Raw genomic sequence first — 14,367 nt, forward strand, 5'->3', positions numbered from 1 at the left:
CGTTTATTGGAAGTTGTTATTATTTGATTATCGATATCACACAATGCATTATAAACTCGATATACGCAAATTTTATTATTCACTACTTCTAATTATAATGCATTGGTACAAAGTACAACTTTGTTTAAGTGAAACGTTCAATTCAAGAAACTCATCCAATTCCATTCACTTGGAAATGATTGCGTGTTTTCACTGCTACGAGAAAAATCCCCGAATACGTTTATGGCAGCAGAGCTCTCACAATTTAAAAACCGCTATTTTGCTGATTTGTCGCTCATTTAAAGCTTCAGCGAACTGAGTTTACATCAACTCAGATCGACGCCGATCGCTTTGTCGATCGAGAACTAAAATTGTTGTTCGAGAATTGGCAACGCGAACGGGTTTTTCAAATCGACGCCGATCGTCTACATGTCAGAAGCCTCTTTAAATCCGCGACAGTGTTAAATAGTTCGCGAGCGCGACAGAAACGGTATCGTCTCTAAAATAAAATCAAACCGAACAAATGTGCTTTACAAGTGTATAAAGAGTTTTTATGAAAGAATGTTGTCGATTATTTAGTAATATTTTTTGAATTTGTTTTTAAGTTGAACGTAAAGCTTTACAAATTAGAGAGAAATAAATAAGGTAATGTATATTTTTTTGTTTTTTAATACGTTTAAGCACTTTTTATTTTGATCAAGCTTAAAAATTGAAAACGTGTCATGTATTGATCGGAAAACTCCGTAGGGAAATTTGGCACTGAAGGCGGGTTATTTTTATGTACACCACGTGTACATACATACTATTATTTTTGATACCTTAGAGAGACGGTCAAGAATTAAAATAGCAATTTTTGAATCGCAATACCATTTTATTTTGATCAACATACAAAATCTATTTTCAATCTTAATCTGTATATACATATCCGTTTTTCCGCTAAACATCTTCTATTTTCAGCTTTAAGTTTACATAAAATGTGTATGTATTTATATACTAACGAAGTATTTGTTTGTTGATTGTGAATCAATTTTGAAATGAATACGAATTTTAATTTGTTAAGAACAATAATATCTAAAAATAGATATAGCTTATCAAATTTTTGTGGTAACTTGATAGGAATTTTAAAAATGTTATATTTCAACGATATATTTTACATAGTTTTTAAATGAATTTAAATGCACTTAAAAAAAATTGAATGAAACAACTTGATGTAACAATTTACGATTCATTAACAATTGGATACGGCCTAATAATCATAAGCAATTGCATAGATAATGATTATTTAACGCCGAATTTAATGCCAAGGCAAGAAAAAAGGCGCGACGCCACCGTTTCAAGTTACTTTCCTTCGGACGTATTACAAAATAGCCTTTGGCTATTATCTATTGGTTAATTTGTTGCGTATACGTTTAACGATTGCGCGTGACTGAGAGTAAAATGAAATGATCGATGAATTAAAATGATGTTTCGCATTCATTTTATAGACATTTTTCGACAAATATCTTTTGCTTAAGTGGTATTAAAAGGATTACTAAATTAAACACAGTATTCGTTTAATTAATCGATCACTTAATAACATAATAGTTATTATTGTTGCTAGTCGATTCTATTTGAGCCTTTGATAGTGTAAATAGGTTTTAGCATAAACTTCGTTGGACTCGGTCATATCACGTGACCTACATTGTCTGTTTCGTGCATCTACATTATACACACACTTTACGTTATGTATAATGACAATAATGGCCAAGGTCTGATGTGTAATTTTCATTTTCTATTTCGAGATAAAAAAAAATGTTTTTGAATTATAAACCCAAACATCTTATTCTTTATTTTACTTTTTGACTCATACATTTTTGCCAACCTTAAAAGGAGCCTCATTCATCTTTTCAATCTGTTGACCACTATCAAGTAAAAGGGAAATTTGTAAAAATAAAATTAATGCGAGTCGTAGCAGCCTCGTGATTTGTTATGAAGTAAACAAACCTGTTGAACACTAATGACCTGAATCTGATCAAAGTATATAAAATACGTATACAAATTGGAAAAACCCAATAACTTTTCTTGTTGTACGCAAATGTATTATGATTCCGATTTAATTTAAAGAGTAAAAAGTTTTTATTTTGTTTGAATAACGAAATGCATGTATGAAATTCGTAAAAGAGACATTTTATATGTTTATTTAGTGGTCTAACGAGCAGCAAATTTGGTGTAAATTGTTTCAACGCCACTCCAACTTTCAAACTAAAAAATAAAAACTCCGCCGGTAATATTCAGAATATTACAAAATCATAGGTAATAATGTTTTGGTACAGAGAGAAACAATTAATTATTCCACGTTATTACGATTTAAAATTTTTAGGGTAACAATAATAATAATTATCTGTTACTCGCATTCCGTGCGAGTACAACGACCAAATACATATAGATATCAAATATAAATTGCTTTTTTACTGCACTAAAAGCCCTTTTACCGATGTTTTCGTTATAATTATGAAATAAATTTTAAATAATTAACAAAATTTTAATTAACAATTTCATTTTATTAACATGGCAATTTTTTTATTGAATCCAGAAAATGCTAAAGTAAACACCGGGAATTTCATATAACTCGCAATATATGAATGCTGTAACCAAAGTTAGTCCCACATAAAATGCAACATAGCTTAATAATACAGGCATTGGGTAGTTTTGTAAAGGAAATGTTTTGATTGGAAAAGGTGACGTCCTTAAGGTAACTCTGAGTTTCCGTCTTAAGAGACGTACAGCTAAATCCCAATGTTTCTCGTTCTAGGTCTAGTGTTAGTTCTAGTTTTACATTAGCACTGTTACTATTTAAAACTAACGCTATACTAATACGAGTGATTCTAGTTCTTGGTCTAGCGCCGCATAATAATTAAAATTAGGTGCTTCAGACCCACGTCTAAACCCGAAACTTTCTAGTTCTAGGTTTAGTGTTAGTTCTAGTTTTAGTTCAATAAAAATATGCAACATAGTAATATATTTTGTGCTAACTAGCGCTACAGAATGTTTCTAGTTCTAGGTCTAGTGTTAGTTCTAGTTCTAGTGTTAGTCTAGTCTTATTTATTATTTAGCGCTAGATTGTTGTATGGGTTCCCCGTATTGATACGTTATATCGAGGTTTTACTATAATGTCAAATTATATTGACATGTTGCGTTTTCTGTAGGACAAAACCCTGGTTTTTATGGAAATATATTTTTGTATATTGTAACTTAAGTGAAATTCACTGTATAAACACCTGCGTTTTGTTTAATCATCGAATTTGCACAGTAGTTTAAAAAAAAAACTCATCTAACGTCAAAATACAACACATCGTACTAACATACTATAAATAGAAATCTCTTATAAACGTTTTAAGGTTGACAAACATTAAAATGAACCGTTACCGGCGTGACATCACTTTCATGCGATCTTTCAAATGCAAATGATATCTTCAAACAGCAGACTTTTTTTATATAACATAATCAAATCCATTGATCGATTTGTTTCTCTATTGAAAAGAAAAAAATACGCTTTGTAGTTATTGTATTGTAAAAATAAAGTGTTAACCGCAAATCAATTATATGAATGAAAAAAATATTGGTTGTTTATCAAGTTGAACTTGAACTATGAGAGCAATTTCTAATTTACACATAGTAGGGAAAAACATGGTTTGCATTTTTTATACAAGTATAATTTTATTTTTTTCAGGTTATGTAACGATAACACTGCACTTAGTACTTGTTTGCTTTCTCATGATAGTATATAATTAATTTCCCACCTGAAATACTTTACCAGCGGTTCACAAAACGCAGTTCATTGCAATAAAATGTTAAAATATGACAGGTGTAGATAAAAGAATTTCATTATTCATATGTTGTGTATCGAGTTCTAGTTTACAAAAATAAATATTTTACATTAACAAGAATTTAAATTTATAATAATTTCAATAATAAGTAATTTTTTCCTTTAACACTTTTTTAAAGTTAAAACAACGTATTTATTTTGATTTATTACAAGGCTAAATTTTAGTTAGATACAGTGTTAAATAACACAAAAAATCACACCATCTTCTTAGGTTATCTTATCAATTAACAGGTTGACATTTACGTATTGATTTGTTAATTTTTTTAACTCGCTTAGTAATTAGTAACATATCATCAATTATATCCACGTGCAAAAAGACAACAAAATTAAATCTTCTTTTTGTTATTAATCAAACCAAGAGTTATTTCAATATTGAAATGTTATTTATCAGATTCACTTTTAGATTCGCTTGGTCGGGCAAAATCATGCAATTCTATCATAAATAGGTGATGTCAGAGCTTCGGCCATAAGCTGCCTCGGCTTAATCAGGCAACATTATAGATTTTCTTCCCTAAGTTTAGCCAATTTTGGATTGATGTGAAATTACCTCTAGAGCCTCGCCCGCAAGCGACCTCGGCTTAGACGGCATGCAATTTGTGAGCTTTTCTATAAATTCTCTTGTATGGTAGAAATGTGCAAGGACAGTATGTTGAATGTTGGAAAAAAATGTCAAAATTAATTAACATTGAAGTGAACTATTTCTTTTTCGTGTTCAAGGAACCAATTTAAATTTAGTAACGTTTGATACCAAAACGTTTTTCAGCACCAATAACAAATGAAGTTACGATTACGTAATAAAATATTGGTACCACCCCTTCACTACATATTTATAGGCTAATATATCAATCAGTATATAATTTAACATACAATTATTTACCTATTTACACTCTAAATTATATTTATTTTCAATTATACAGATCCACCAAAAAGCGGCTTTCGATAACCTACCAATATGGTGAGAGTAACCAAATTTTAATGAATCCCAGCTTAAATTACATGCAAAAGCGACCCTATCGACTGTAAATTACCGTTCATTCGGGTTTTGCGTTTACAGACGTATACGAACCTATACCATCGGGATATTGCAGCATTATCGAATTAAAAATGACCGTTAATAACCCTATACAACATGACGAAATTGCCAGCAAATTGCTCGACGTCCTAAACTGCAGCGTTTTTTGCATTTTACTTTTTTTTTGTCAAAACAGGCCAAGAATTTGCATAAATAGGTGTATGTGGATTGTGATGGATTTTTTTATTATCGAAAATTTTGAAACGGAATAATAAATAAACACGAAATGTTGGAAAGGTCAAAAAGGAGAGACATTATGTTTTTAATTTATCGTAGCGGGAATAACAAGTGTTAATTTTGTTATTTATACCGATTGTTGATTCTATTTTCATTTCTATGCATAATGATAACCAATTGAATCAATTATTGATAATAATTGTTTTGATAATATTGCATGAGTTAATAAATATTAATGTTGTAATTATTAGAGTGCAGTCTAAACAAACAATAAACCAGATTTGTGCACATTTGTTATAGCGTGATAACAAATAAAAAAATATATCGCGTAATATATGAAAACATATTTAGTAGTATGAAAATTAAGTGAAGTGTTAATAAAATTTAAATCGTTTTATTTATATTTATGGGACTCGCTGGTTTTCGACCAGAACAAATTGTTGAAATTATTTTACTTTTATTTCGTTACATTCGTTGTGCAATAAATTTCATTTCTCGTTTCCAGCTTTCAAAATGAACGAAGTACGGAACATGGCATGGGACTACGTTGTCTTTGTGGTATTTGTAATAGCGACAACGTTCGTTGCTGTATATTCCCGTTGCTTTGGCCCCAAAGAGAAAACTAAAGCCGATTTCGTATTCGCCGCTGGAAAAGTCTCAATGGGTGCAATGATGTTAAGTATAGCGAGAGGAACTTTAGGAGTACGCTCATTTTTAGGTAATTTTTGAGTCATGATGAATACAAATAACTGAACCTTATTTTTTCTTTTTTTATAGGATATCCATCTGAGTTATTTTACAGAGGAAGTACAATGTGGGAAACTTTATATGGAATGATTCTCGCTTATCCAATCGTTTGCTACATATTCGTTCCAGTTTATTTCAGTTTGGGAATAACCTCTGTTTACCAATATTTAGATTTAAGATTTAAATCTCGATTGGTTCGATGTTTAGCATCTGGGACGTATATTATAAGGCAACTTTTGAATCAAGGCGTAACCGTTTTTACACCATGCGTAGCTTTAAACACAATTATTGGAATGCCGTATTGGTTGTCGATTTGTGGGATCAGCTTCGTCAGCATTATTTTCACCCTTTTGGTAAGTTTTCGACGTTTATAATAGATGGGAAGGGAAAAGTTTACTGTATATATTCCCGGCATTATTGGTCAATGCACCTGACGTTCACTTAATATCAGCCTGTGAACTTGTTACTACGGCGCAGTATCGTTGTATGGAAGAGCTTTTAGCATAACTGGGGGAATATAAAACACCGCCCGTCGACGTGTTGAGGTCCTGAACGATCAATTCGGGCCATTTTTCATTCGTTTAACCGAATTTTTCGTATAGATGTCCAGCCTTTCATTTATTTTCGTTGATAAATCGCTTCTTTTTCTCTGTCCTGATGGTATAATAACTTGTTTTTGTTGTACACCCCACAACACAAAATGAATTACACCTATTTCATATCCAATTTGTCTAATTTCTAACAATTTATTCTACATCGTAATAATAAATAATTGGTTCCCATTAATATATTGTCTTAACTAAAATATTATAACAAAGACTAGATTATTGTAAAGGAATTTAAGATATTCCGGTCCTGTTAGAAGCTAGACGTGTACTGCGAAACCAAACATTTGTCTTCGGCACGATGACACAAAATCAATTTCTGCGCGAACCGTCGGAAATCCAGGGACTTAACTGTGAATATTATATAATTTAGAACTGACCGCGGCGCGATTTACGCGATTTATGTGGTGATATTTGATTTCGAAATTAAGGTTGCTTTTTATGGCTTTTTACGTCGATTAAACTTGCGGCGCCAACTCGCGAAATTAAACGTTAAAACTCCGACCGAGTTAAATCACCTTTCTGTTTTCGTATAACAATCAAATCGTGTTTTTTTTTAAATCCTTGAAAATGTCCTCAAGTTTCGATAAAGGTTCGATTTTCTTGGCGATAAGCCAAACGAGCCATCTCACCTGCCCAGGATCGAATAAACCGAATTCGAATCGGCATAAATTTCGAGACAAATACGAACCGATATAAATCAGCCGAGTACGTCCCTGCAGCCTCCGAAACAAGCTACTGGAAGATTTGCATTCGATCCCACGTGAAATATTGCTCGATTACTAAGTCCTCAATCAAACCCATACACTTCAACCCCTTCGTAACAACACGGCAGTGAGATATTATTTACTACAACTTAAACCCTCATTTAATATTTCGAACATTTTAATCAATACGTATTATGCTTGTTATTATTTGTTATAAAATCCTTCGTTGTAAAGTGAAAGCTATTCAGAACGCTCGTGTTTGAACCAATTCAATCGCCATTTTACTGATACAATATTAACACTAATTGCTAATTGTACAATGTTGTAGTTCTTGTTGGTACAATCTTATTTATTTATAAGATATTGACCAAGCGATCACTTAGGTCGCTTGGGATTTACTGAATACTATGAGGCTTATGCTTCCGTACACATGTATTATGTACCACACAATCTAGTTTCTTATACATGCATCGTGTGTATACAAGGTCGCTTAATTTTAACTACAATTACCAAAGCAAAAATGGTAGTTGTTTTGGATATTTCCCATCTCACTGCCATTTTTGTTACTGAAACGCTAACACAGGTAACTTGTAGTTAAGGTAACATAGTGCAAATAAGTTTTTTGTTAAAAAATTAAGTTTTATTTGATAATTTTAAAAAGTTATAATTCTACATTAACTTGGGCATGTTGTCTAAATCTGTAGTTAAGAACAATAGTCTATTTGCTCATATTGTATATGATGGCAGATTAACCTGAACAACTTTCAGTTTCTCCAATTGAGTCACAGCTACTTTGAATCCTTTGGCAATTTTCTCAGGTATTAAACTCAAAGTCTCCAATTTTCTACCCAAAGGTGTTGATATCTTTTCGATACATTTTTCCAAGACATATCTGACATTAATAATAATTTTACGTAAGACCTTGACTTCCATCATCGCATGAATCCATTATAAATAGACCTTAAACAAGTAATGTTATTATCCTTTATTTAATTTTGTATAGCAATACATAGTGTTTAGTAACCTTTGTTATTTTAATGGTTTAGAAAAGTTTTCCAAATAAATAACCAGACAATATATACGTACACTAATCGACATAAAATTTGATCAGATGTACTTTCCATAGTATACCAACAAAATAGGTTTCATGCATTAAAAACATGCAAAGGTACTTTATAATATCGTGTTTCATTGCATGTTTACATTTAATAACTTTTGATGCATATGTTTTTATATTCAACGAGCGGGTTATTGCACGTTTGAAAATTGAGGGTAGAAAGTTTATTAAAGTAATTATATAGTGCGAGTATTATAAACCTTATCTGATTAAGTTTGCCTACCATTTATAAACATGTCAACTGCAGTATAAATTTTATTTAACTAAAAAGTTGATATGTACTAAAAAAAAACATTTTAAAGGAAAAACTGAAAAATTGAGTTGAAATTTATTATTTCTATGATCAACCGGAAGCGATAACTGAAACACTGGTTAACATCACCCTTAAAACGTTTAATGAAATATGATTAGAACTGGTTCGAAAACGATTCCAAATAAGACGATCGTGAAGTTTCGTCGTCAAGTACAGTTTATAATGAGTTAACTGCTGCAAACTTCCGGGTAAATGGGTCGCTAATCAAACCAGACCGGCGGCGCAAAGTTGAGTTCCGGAGGCATTTTCCCTTAATTTTCTAAGAACCAGATGACACCCGAGCAGCTTGGAAAATTGGGAACTTCACGATGGACTCTGCTCCGGATTAATCAGATTTTTTTTCACCTTTTTAATAATATTCTTTGTTATAATAAATGTAGCAGAGAGAAGGTTGGACCATTATCGATGCTTAAACTTGAGGCGGGTGGGGTTAGTGTGGTTAATTACAAAATGAATAATGATAGGTGAATTATTACAAAATTGCGATTTTGCGAGGAAACTCTTAAAAATGTATGTCAAATGTAACTTTTTAATTAAATAGGATTTGTAAATATGAGTTAGCGATACGACCTGACAATAATAGGTTAAAACCCTTCGAGAGTGGTCCCATTTCGCGATAGAATCGTTCCCCATCAGTCAGCTTCACTATTCAGAGAGTTGCTGGGGTACATGTTGGTCGATGATATTAATTTCACACGTCGCCACTTGCATTCAGAGCACCACCGCTCGCTTCCTCTACGTTTTATATCAACACCAGTAATTCTCAACACAGCTATAACTCTATTTATTATTAACACACCATAAATTTTATTGAAACATAAGATATTTTATCTCTAAAAACTAAATAAACGTTTAATATTACAGGGTGGATTAAAAGCAGCAATTTGGGCCGATGTTATGCAAGGTTTAACAATGATAGCTGTGAGCGTGGCCATCATAGTCCAGGGATGTATAGAAGGTGGTGGCGCTCTCAATGTTGTGCAGGAAAACTACGACGGAGGTCGCCTGGGATTCTTTAAGTGAGTAGGTACTTCCGGTTCATGAAAGTTGCTGCGACCGGTCGATTTTGGAATATTTGCGCGTCGCCCGACCGAATTAAGGCCGCTCCGTTTTAATAAAAAGCAGTGGGGCGCGCGTTCGGTCCAAGTTTTCCCGACTTAATGAGGCCGAATTTTAAAGAGACCGCATTAAAATTGTATTAGGGCCCGGCACAGGTGGTTGTTTCTGGACGACTCCGGCTCGACGAAATTGGACGGTCCGGCTCTGTCCCAATTAGATTATTATTAAATCTCGCGAATTCGTCGAGACGGTTTAATGAAAATTCACTCTAATCTCAAATGTTAACCTTTCAAAAACTAAAATTAAAGAATATTTTAAAAACTTTGATAAAATTGTTTGAAATTGTTCAAAATCGTTAAAATTAGAATGAAATCTTTGACTTATCCTAAGGATCGTTTAGAGTTTTTCTTCGGGATTTCGGGTGTGCACCCTTTTATAGGGTCCTTTTATCTATAATTAAAATCACGGGGTAAATATTGTATTCGGTAAATGCGGGCCGGCGCAATCTCTTTAGTTCGTAGCATCCCTTTCATTGAGATGCAGAACTGGTAGTTATTTTCTTCGCCATTCCCGCGTTTCCCAATCTACGATAGGCTTGTTTCTTGGATGGTCGTTAATCACACCCACCGAATTGCATTCATCCCTCATCGGTCGTATCCGACACGAATGCAAACCTTTCCCTTTATTGAACAACCCGTGTAATTGAAGGTCATGGTTGACTAATTACTTCTCACTTCTCGTTCAGTTATCAATCACACCATTACTACATCCTATACTAGACTTGTCCGAATCGAACTCATCAATCTTTAACTATCTGTCAATAGATTCCGGTCAATATGTACTATCCTATTTCACTATCTTGATTAGTGAAAAGTGGTTAAATTATTTCAACTATATCGTCACTTTATTTTCAGTTTCGATACGGATCCAACGATACGAGTCACTACAATTTCTGCGGTTGTTGGACAACTTTTTATGTCTCTTTCTATATTTGGGTGCCAACAGAATTTCGTACAAAGATATTGCAGTATGGATTCGCAATCAAAAGTGACCAAGTAAGTAATAAAATTTTTCTTTTTAATTATTTCTAAGAATGGGGTAATTATTCATTTACGTCGTTAAAGTAGTGATTATGATATATTAACGATATTTGATGTTGGATGGCGTGAAAGGTATTAAGAATTTAATTCTAGCCCCGACGATCGTTAGCGCAAAAAATTAATTCGTTTTTAATGAAAATGCCGCGAGTAAGGATAATTTATTATATCCATTCGGCGGATCTATGCTATTTATATTAATTGTAAAATAATAAAACGCGGCCTAGTACCAGATATTATTACATTTTATATTTGCCGATTCTCGAACGTGTTTTAAATTGGAGTTCACCGTACTTGACCACAATCCGACATAGTTACACCTCAATCAATATTCATGATTGATAGGGCGATATATGGAATCGAGCAAGATATTACCTTGTATTTACACAACTCCGATTTATTCCGGATCTCTGTATACCCGGTATTAATACAAATAGCGGAAATGTGTAACCACATTTTTGTATTGGAATCCATGAAAATAACGCGTGATTGTCGATACAAAAGCTTTCATAATAATTTGATTTTTTTTTGGAAATTTGGTTATTTTCAGAACGTTAATGTACAACATTCCCGTTATTACGGTCCTGTTCAGCTTATCTTGGGTAGTAGGCATGGTTATCTACGCCATTTACGCCTCTTGCGACCCACTTTCAGCGGGATACATAAAGAAATTCGATGAGATCTTGCCATTTTACATGGAAGATCGGTTTTCGTATATCCCAGGAATTTTAGGACTGTTTATAGCAACTTTATTTAACGGAGCTTTAAGGTATGAAAGAAATTTTCAGATAATAGAAATGATTATTATATTTTATTTTATATTTTGTAGTTTGAATGTATCAAATCTCAATTCCTTGGCAACTGTTACATTCGAAGATTTTCTACGTCCACTACCAGCGTTGAAAGGACTAAGGGATAAACACCAATTATATTGGATCAAAGCCATTAGTGTTGTTTACGGATTAGCGATTATGGGAATAAGTTTCGGAATAGGATTACTGTCCGGAGTGATCGAATCTTCCATGCTGGTGACGTCCGCCACATCCGGACCTTTGTTAGGCGTTTTTCTCCTTGCAATGTTGGTTCCATGCTGCAACTGGAAGGTAAGATTTCGTCGACATCCGGGTAAATACCCCACTCGACATCGCCCGCGGTATTGTTTGCTTGACGACGACGATGTCGACAATACGATTAGCGTCGCGACGCCCGATTTTTAAGCCGACTTCGTCGAGATTTAATTTGAAAGCTGGGGTTTCGGATTTTCCGGTGTGTTTACTGGGCAAATTTCGAGTTTATTCGTTCAATTGCGACCGCGAGAGCTGCACTTTACCCTAACCAAAACCGCACTTTTATTGCTGTTTCACATTTTCAACTACACTTTTATTACTTTTTCCCATCCATTAAAACTGGGTTATTTTTGAAATGCATCAAATATATGATGCGATACAATTATCGAATTCAAAATTCCATAAATCCCAAGTTTATAACAAAATAATGTCGAAAAAAGCTTTTGCATTTGTATAGTGTCATCGCACGTTAGAATTGGAACCTAAAGACTCGGAGTGCCACCAAGCATAGCAGAATCGCTTGGAAAGCGCCAACTTTGATGGGATTTAACGTTGACGTATCCCCCACTTCTAGTGCTGGGGAGGGTTTGGGGATCGGGTATTCTCCGAGAGAGTGCTGCAGCATAGGCGATCCTTCGGCGTTCCGTCGCGGCCGTCAAAAGTTTTAATGGCCGGAAACGGCGGTGGAGCGCGCCACCGGCCCATTTGCGCCCGGCAATTACCGCCCGCGATCCATGATACGTTTACGGCCGGCAGATTGCCGATTACGGCGCCTTCACGCGGAGCTTTCTTCTCCTCCCCACGATTAAACACAAAACGGACCCTCCCTCCCCGTAAATACGCCATCTATGAGAGCGAAACGTCTAATGACCGTTGTTAAATATCGTGTAAAGGAGATGTGATTAATGTTTTTGTTCAATTTTTGTTTAAAATATTATAATAAAGAATCAATTTTATCATGGATAAATGGTTACCAATATAGTGGTGGTGGTTACAACTCGGCCACATTCCAGGTTTTGTATACGCACGATGGTAATCGATGACTGTCAAAATTGATATTATTGCAATATTCGATTTGGCACGTTTGGTTGTCTCGTTGTGATGTTATGCGTACGTCCAGCGCACTTTAGTGCTCACCATCGATCGTAACTAGGTCATCATCTCATTCATTTAACTCATTTTTATATACATGATAATTATTTAATCTTATTTTAGGGAGCAGCAGTTGGTGTAATCGCTGGGCATCTAACAACACTGTGGATTACTTTCGGCAGCTTATACGTCGAAAAGAAACCAGAAAAAATTTTAGATTTAACCATTGATGGTTGCACCAACAATTCGTTTAGCGAATATATACTAAAAGATCATCCGTTCCCACAAAGAATCTTAAATCATCAATATACTATAAGAACAACGACAGCTGAACCGAGAATAGATCTGCAACATGAGTAAGTTCTTAATTTTAATATTAATTGAACATTTTTTTATATTATTTGGATTTCTTAGAGATGCTTTCACACAAATCCATTCGATAACATACATGTACTACTCGTTGATAGGATGTTTCGTCACTGTCTTCTTGGGTTGGATAATTTCCTATTTCACCGCCAGTGAAACAGATCGATACGATGAAAACTTGATACATCCTATTGCGAGGAAAATCGCCTCGTTCTTTCCGGGAAAACAGCGCCACTATACGGACGGTGATGAAATCGCCCGAGGAAAGTCAATAGATGACGACAAAATACCGACTCTAACTGCGGTTTCAATGGAAAGACTTCCTAGTGCCGCATACAGTCAAGAGGTGTCGCTTGATTCAGAATCCTGCAACACCAAATTATGATTTCCGAACTTCCTTTCGCCAGCTCGAAATCTGTGATGTATTTACCGTATTACCTATGCTTAATTTTTAATAATTAATTCTTGTCGTTAATTTTGTTTACTTAATTAAGATTTACTATTTTTTACCAATTAGTATTTATTGTCCTTCTTTTTCTTTTAAAGGACAAATTATTTCGAAAAATTTGTATTTTTGTTTTTATTTGTTGTTGTTTTTCTCGCCTTGTAATTGCACAAGTTTACAAAATACTCATTTTGTTTTTCTTTTATCGTTACTTATTGTCGTGTTGTTTTACGAATTTATAGCTTAAAACTAAATAAAAAAAAAGTTAAACAAAGTTTGCCTCAGTACCAACCCAAAATCTATATTTTCTTAAGTTATCCTGTCAATGTACTTGAAATATACACGAAAATTGAGTAATGTATGTATAAGAACAAATGTATGAAGAAAATTGTAATTATAATTATGACAATTAAATTAAGACAAAGAAAAGTAATAAAGTAATTTTTTTTAGCAAAAAATAAATCTATGGCATTTAAAACATCCACAATCCATTTGAATCCATTTGAATCCTAATAGTTCAAGAGAAAAAAAGTACTCTAGTAATTTCTATGGCCGTAGGCGAAGGTGTGGCGACATTGAGTTGCTGAATCGGAGTGAACGGAACACCTCTGCAGACCTGGAACGGCGCAATACTCACCATTATTACATTAAACTCCACA

General features: G+C 33.8%; 1 protein-coding gene across 1 annotated transcript; it reads left to right on the plus strand.

Annotated features, from left to right (window-relative positions):
• The first annotated feature begins 301 nt into the window (after positions 1-301).
• On the plus strand, positions 302-14,170 carry LOC111427454 (sodium-coupled monocarboxylate transporter 1). The gene is made up of 9 exons (XM_023062607.2): positions 302-624; positions 5,599-5,811; positions 5,871-6,193; positions 9,447-9,601; positions 10,556-10,696; positions 11,289-11,507; positions 11,568-11,841; positions 13,021-13,253; positions 13,312-14,170. The coding sequence occupies exons 2-9, from the start codon at positions 5,607-5,609 to the stop codon at positions 13,646-13,648; spliced, it is 1,887 nt and encodes a 628-aa protein (XP_022918375.1). The 5' UTR covers positions 302-624; positions 5,599-5,606; the 3' UTR covers positions 13,649-14,170.
• The last annotated feature ends 197 nt before the right edge of the window (positions 14,171-14,367 follow it).

Source organism: Onthophagus taurus, chromosome 2 (assembly GCF_036711975.1).
Source record: "Onthophagus taurus isolate NC chromosome 2, IU_Otau_3.0, whole genome shotgun sequence".
NCBI lineage: Eukaryota > Metazoa > Arthropoda > Insecta > Coleoptera > Scarabaeidae > Onthophagus > Onthophagus taurus.

Excerpts from the sequence above, each read along its gene's own strand:
- LOC111427454 (XM_023062607.2), top strand. The coding sequence starts at position 5,607 with ATGAACGAAGTACGGAACATGGCATGGGACTACGTTGTCTTTGTGGTA. Across the intron at positions 6,194-9,446 it reads GCATTATTTTCACCCTTTTG|GGTGGATTAAAAGCAGCAAT; the intron begins GTAAGTTTTCGA and ends TTAATATTACAG. Across the intron at positions 11,842-13,020 it reads TTCCATGCTGCAACTGGAAG|GGAGCAGCAGTTGGTGTAAT; the intron begins GTAAGATTTCGT and ends ATCTTATTTTAG.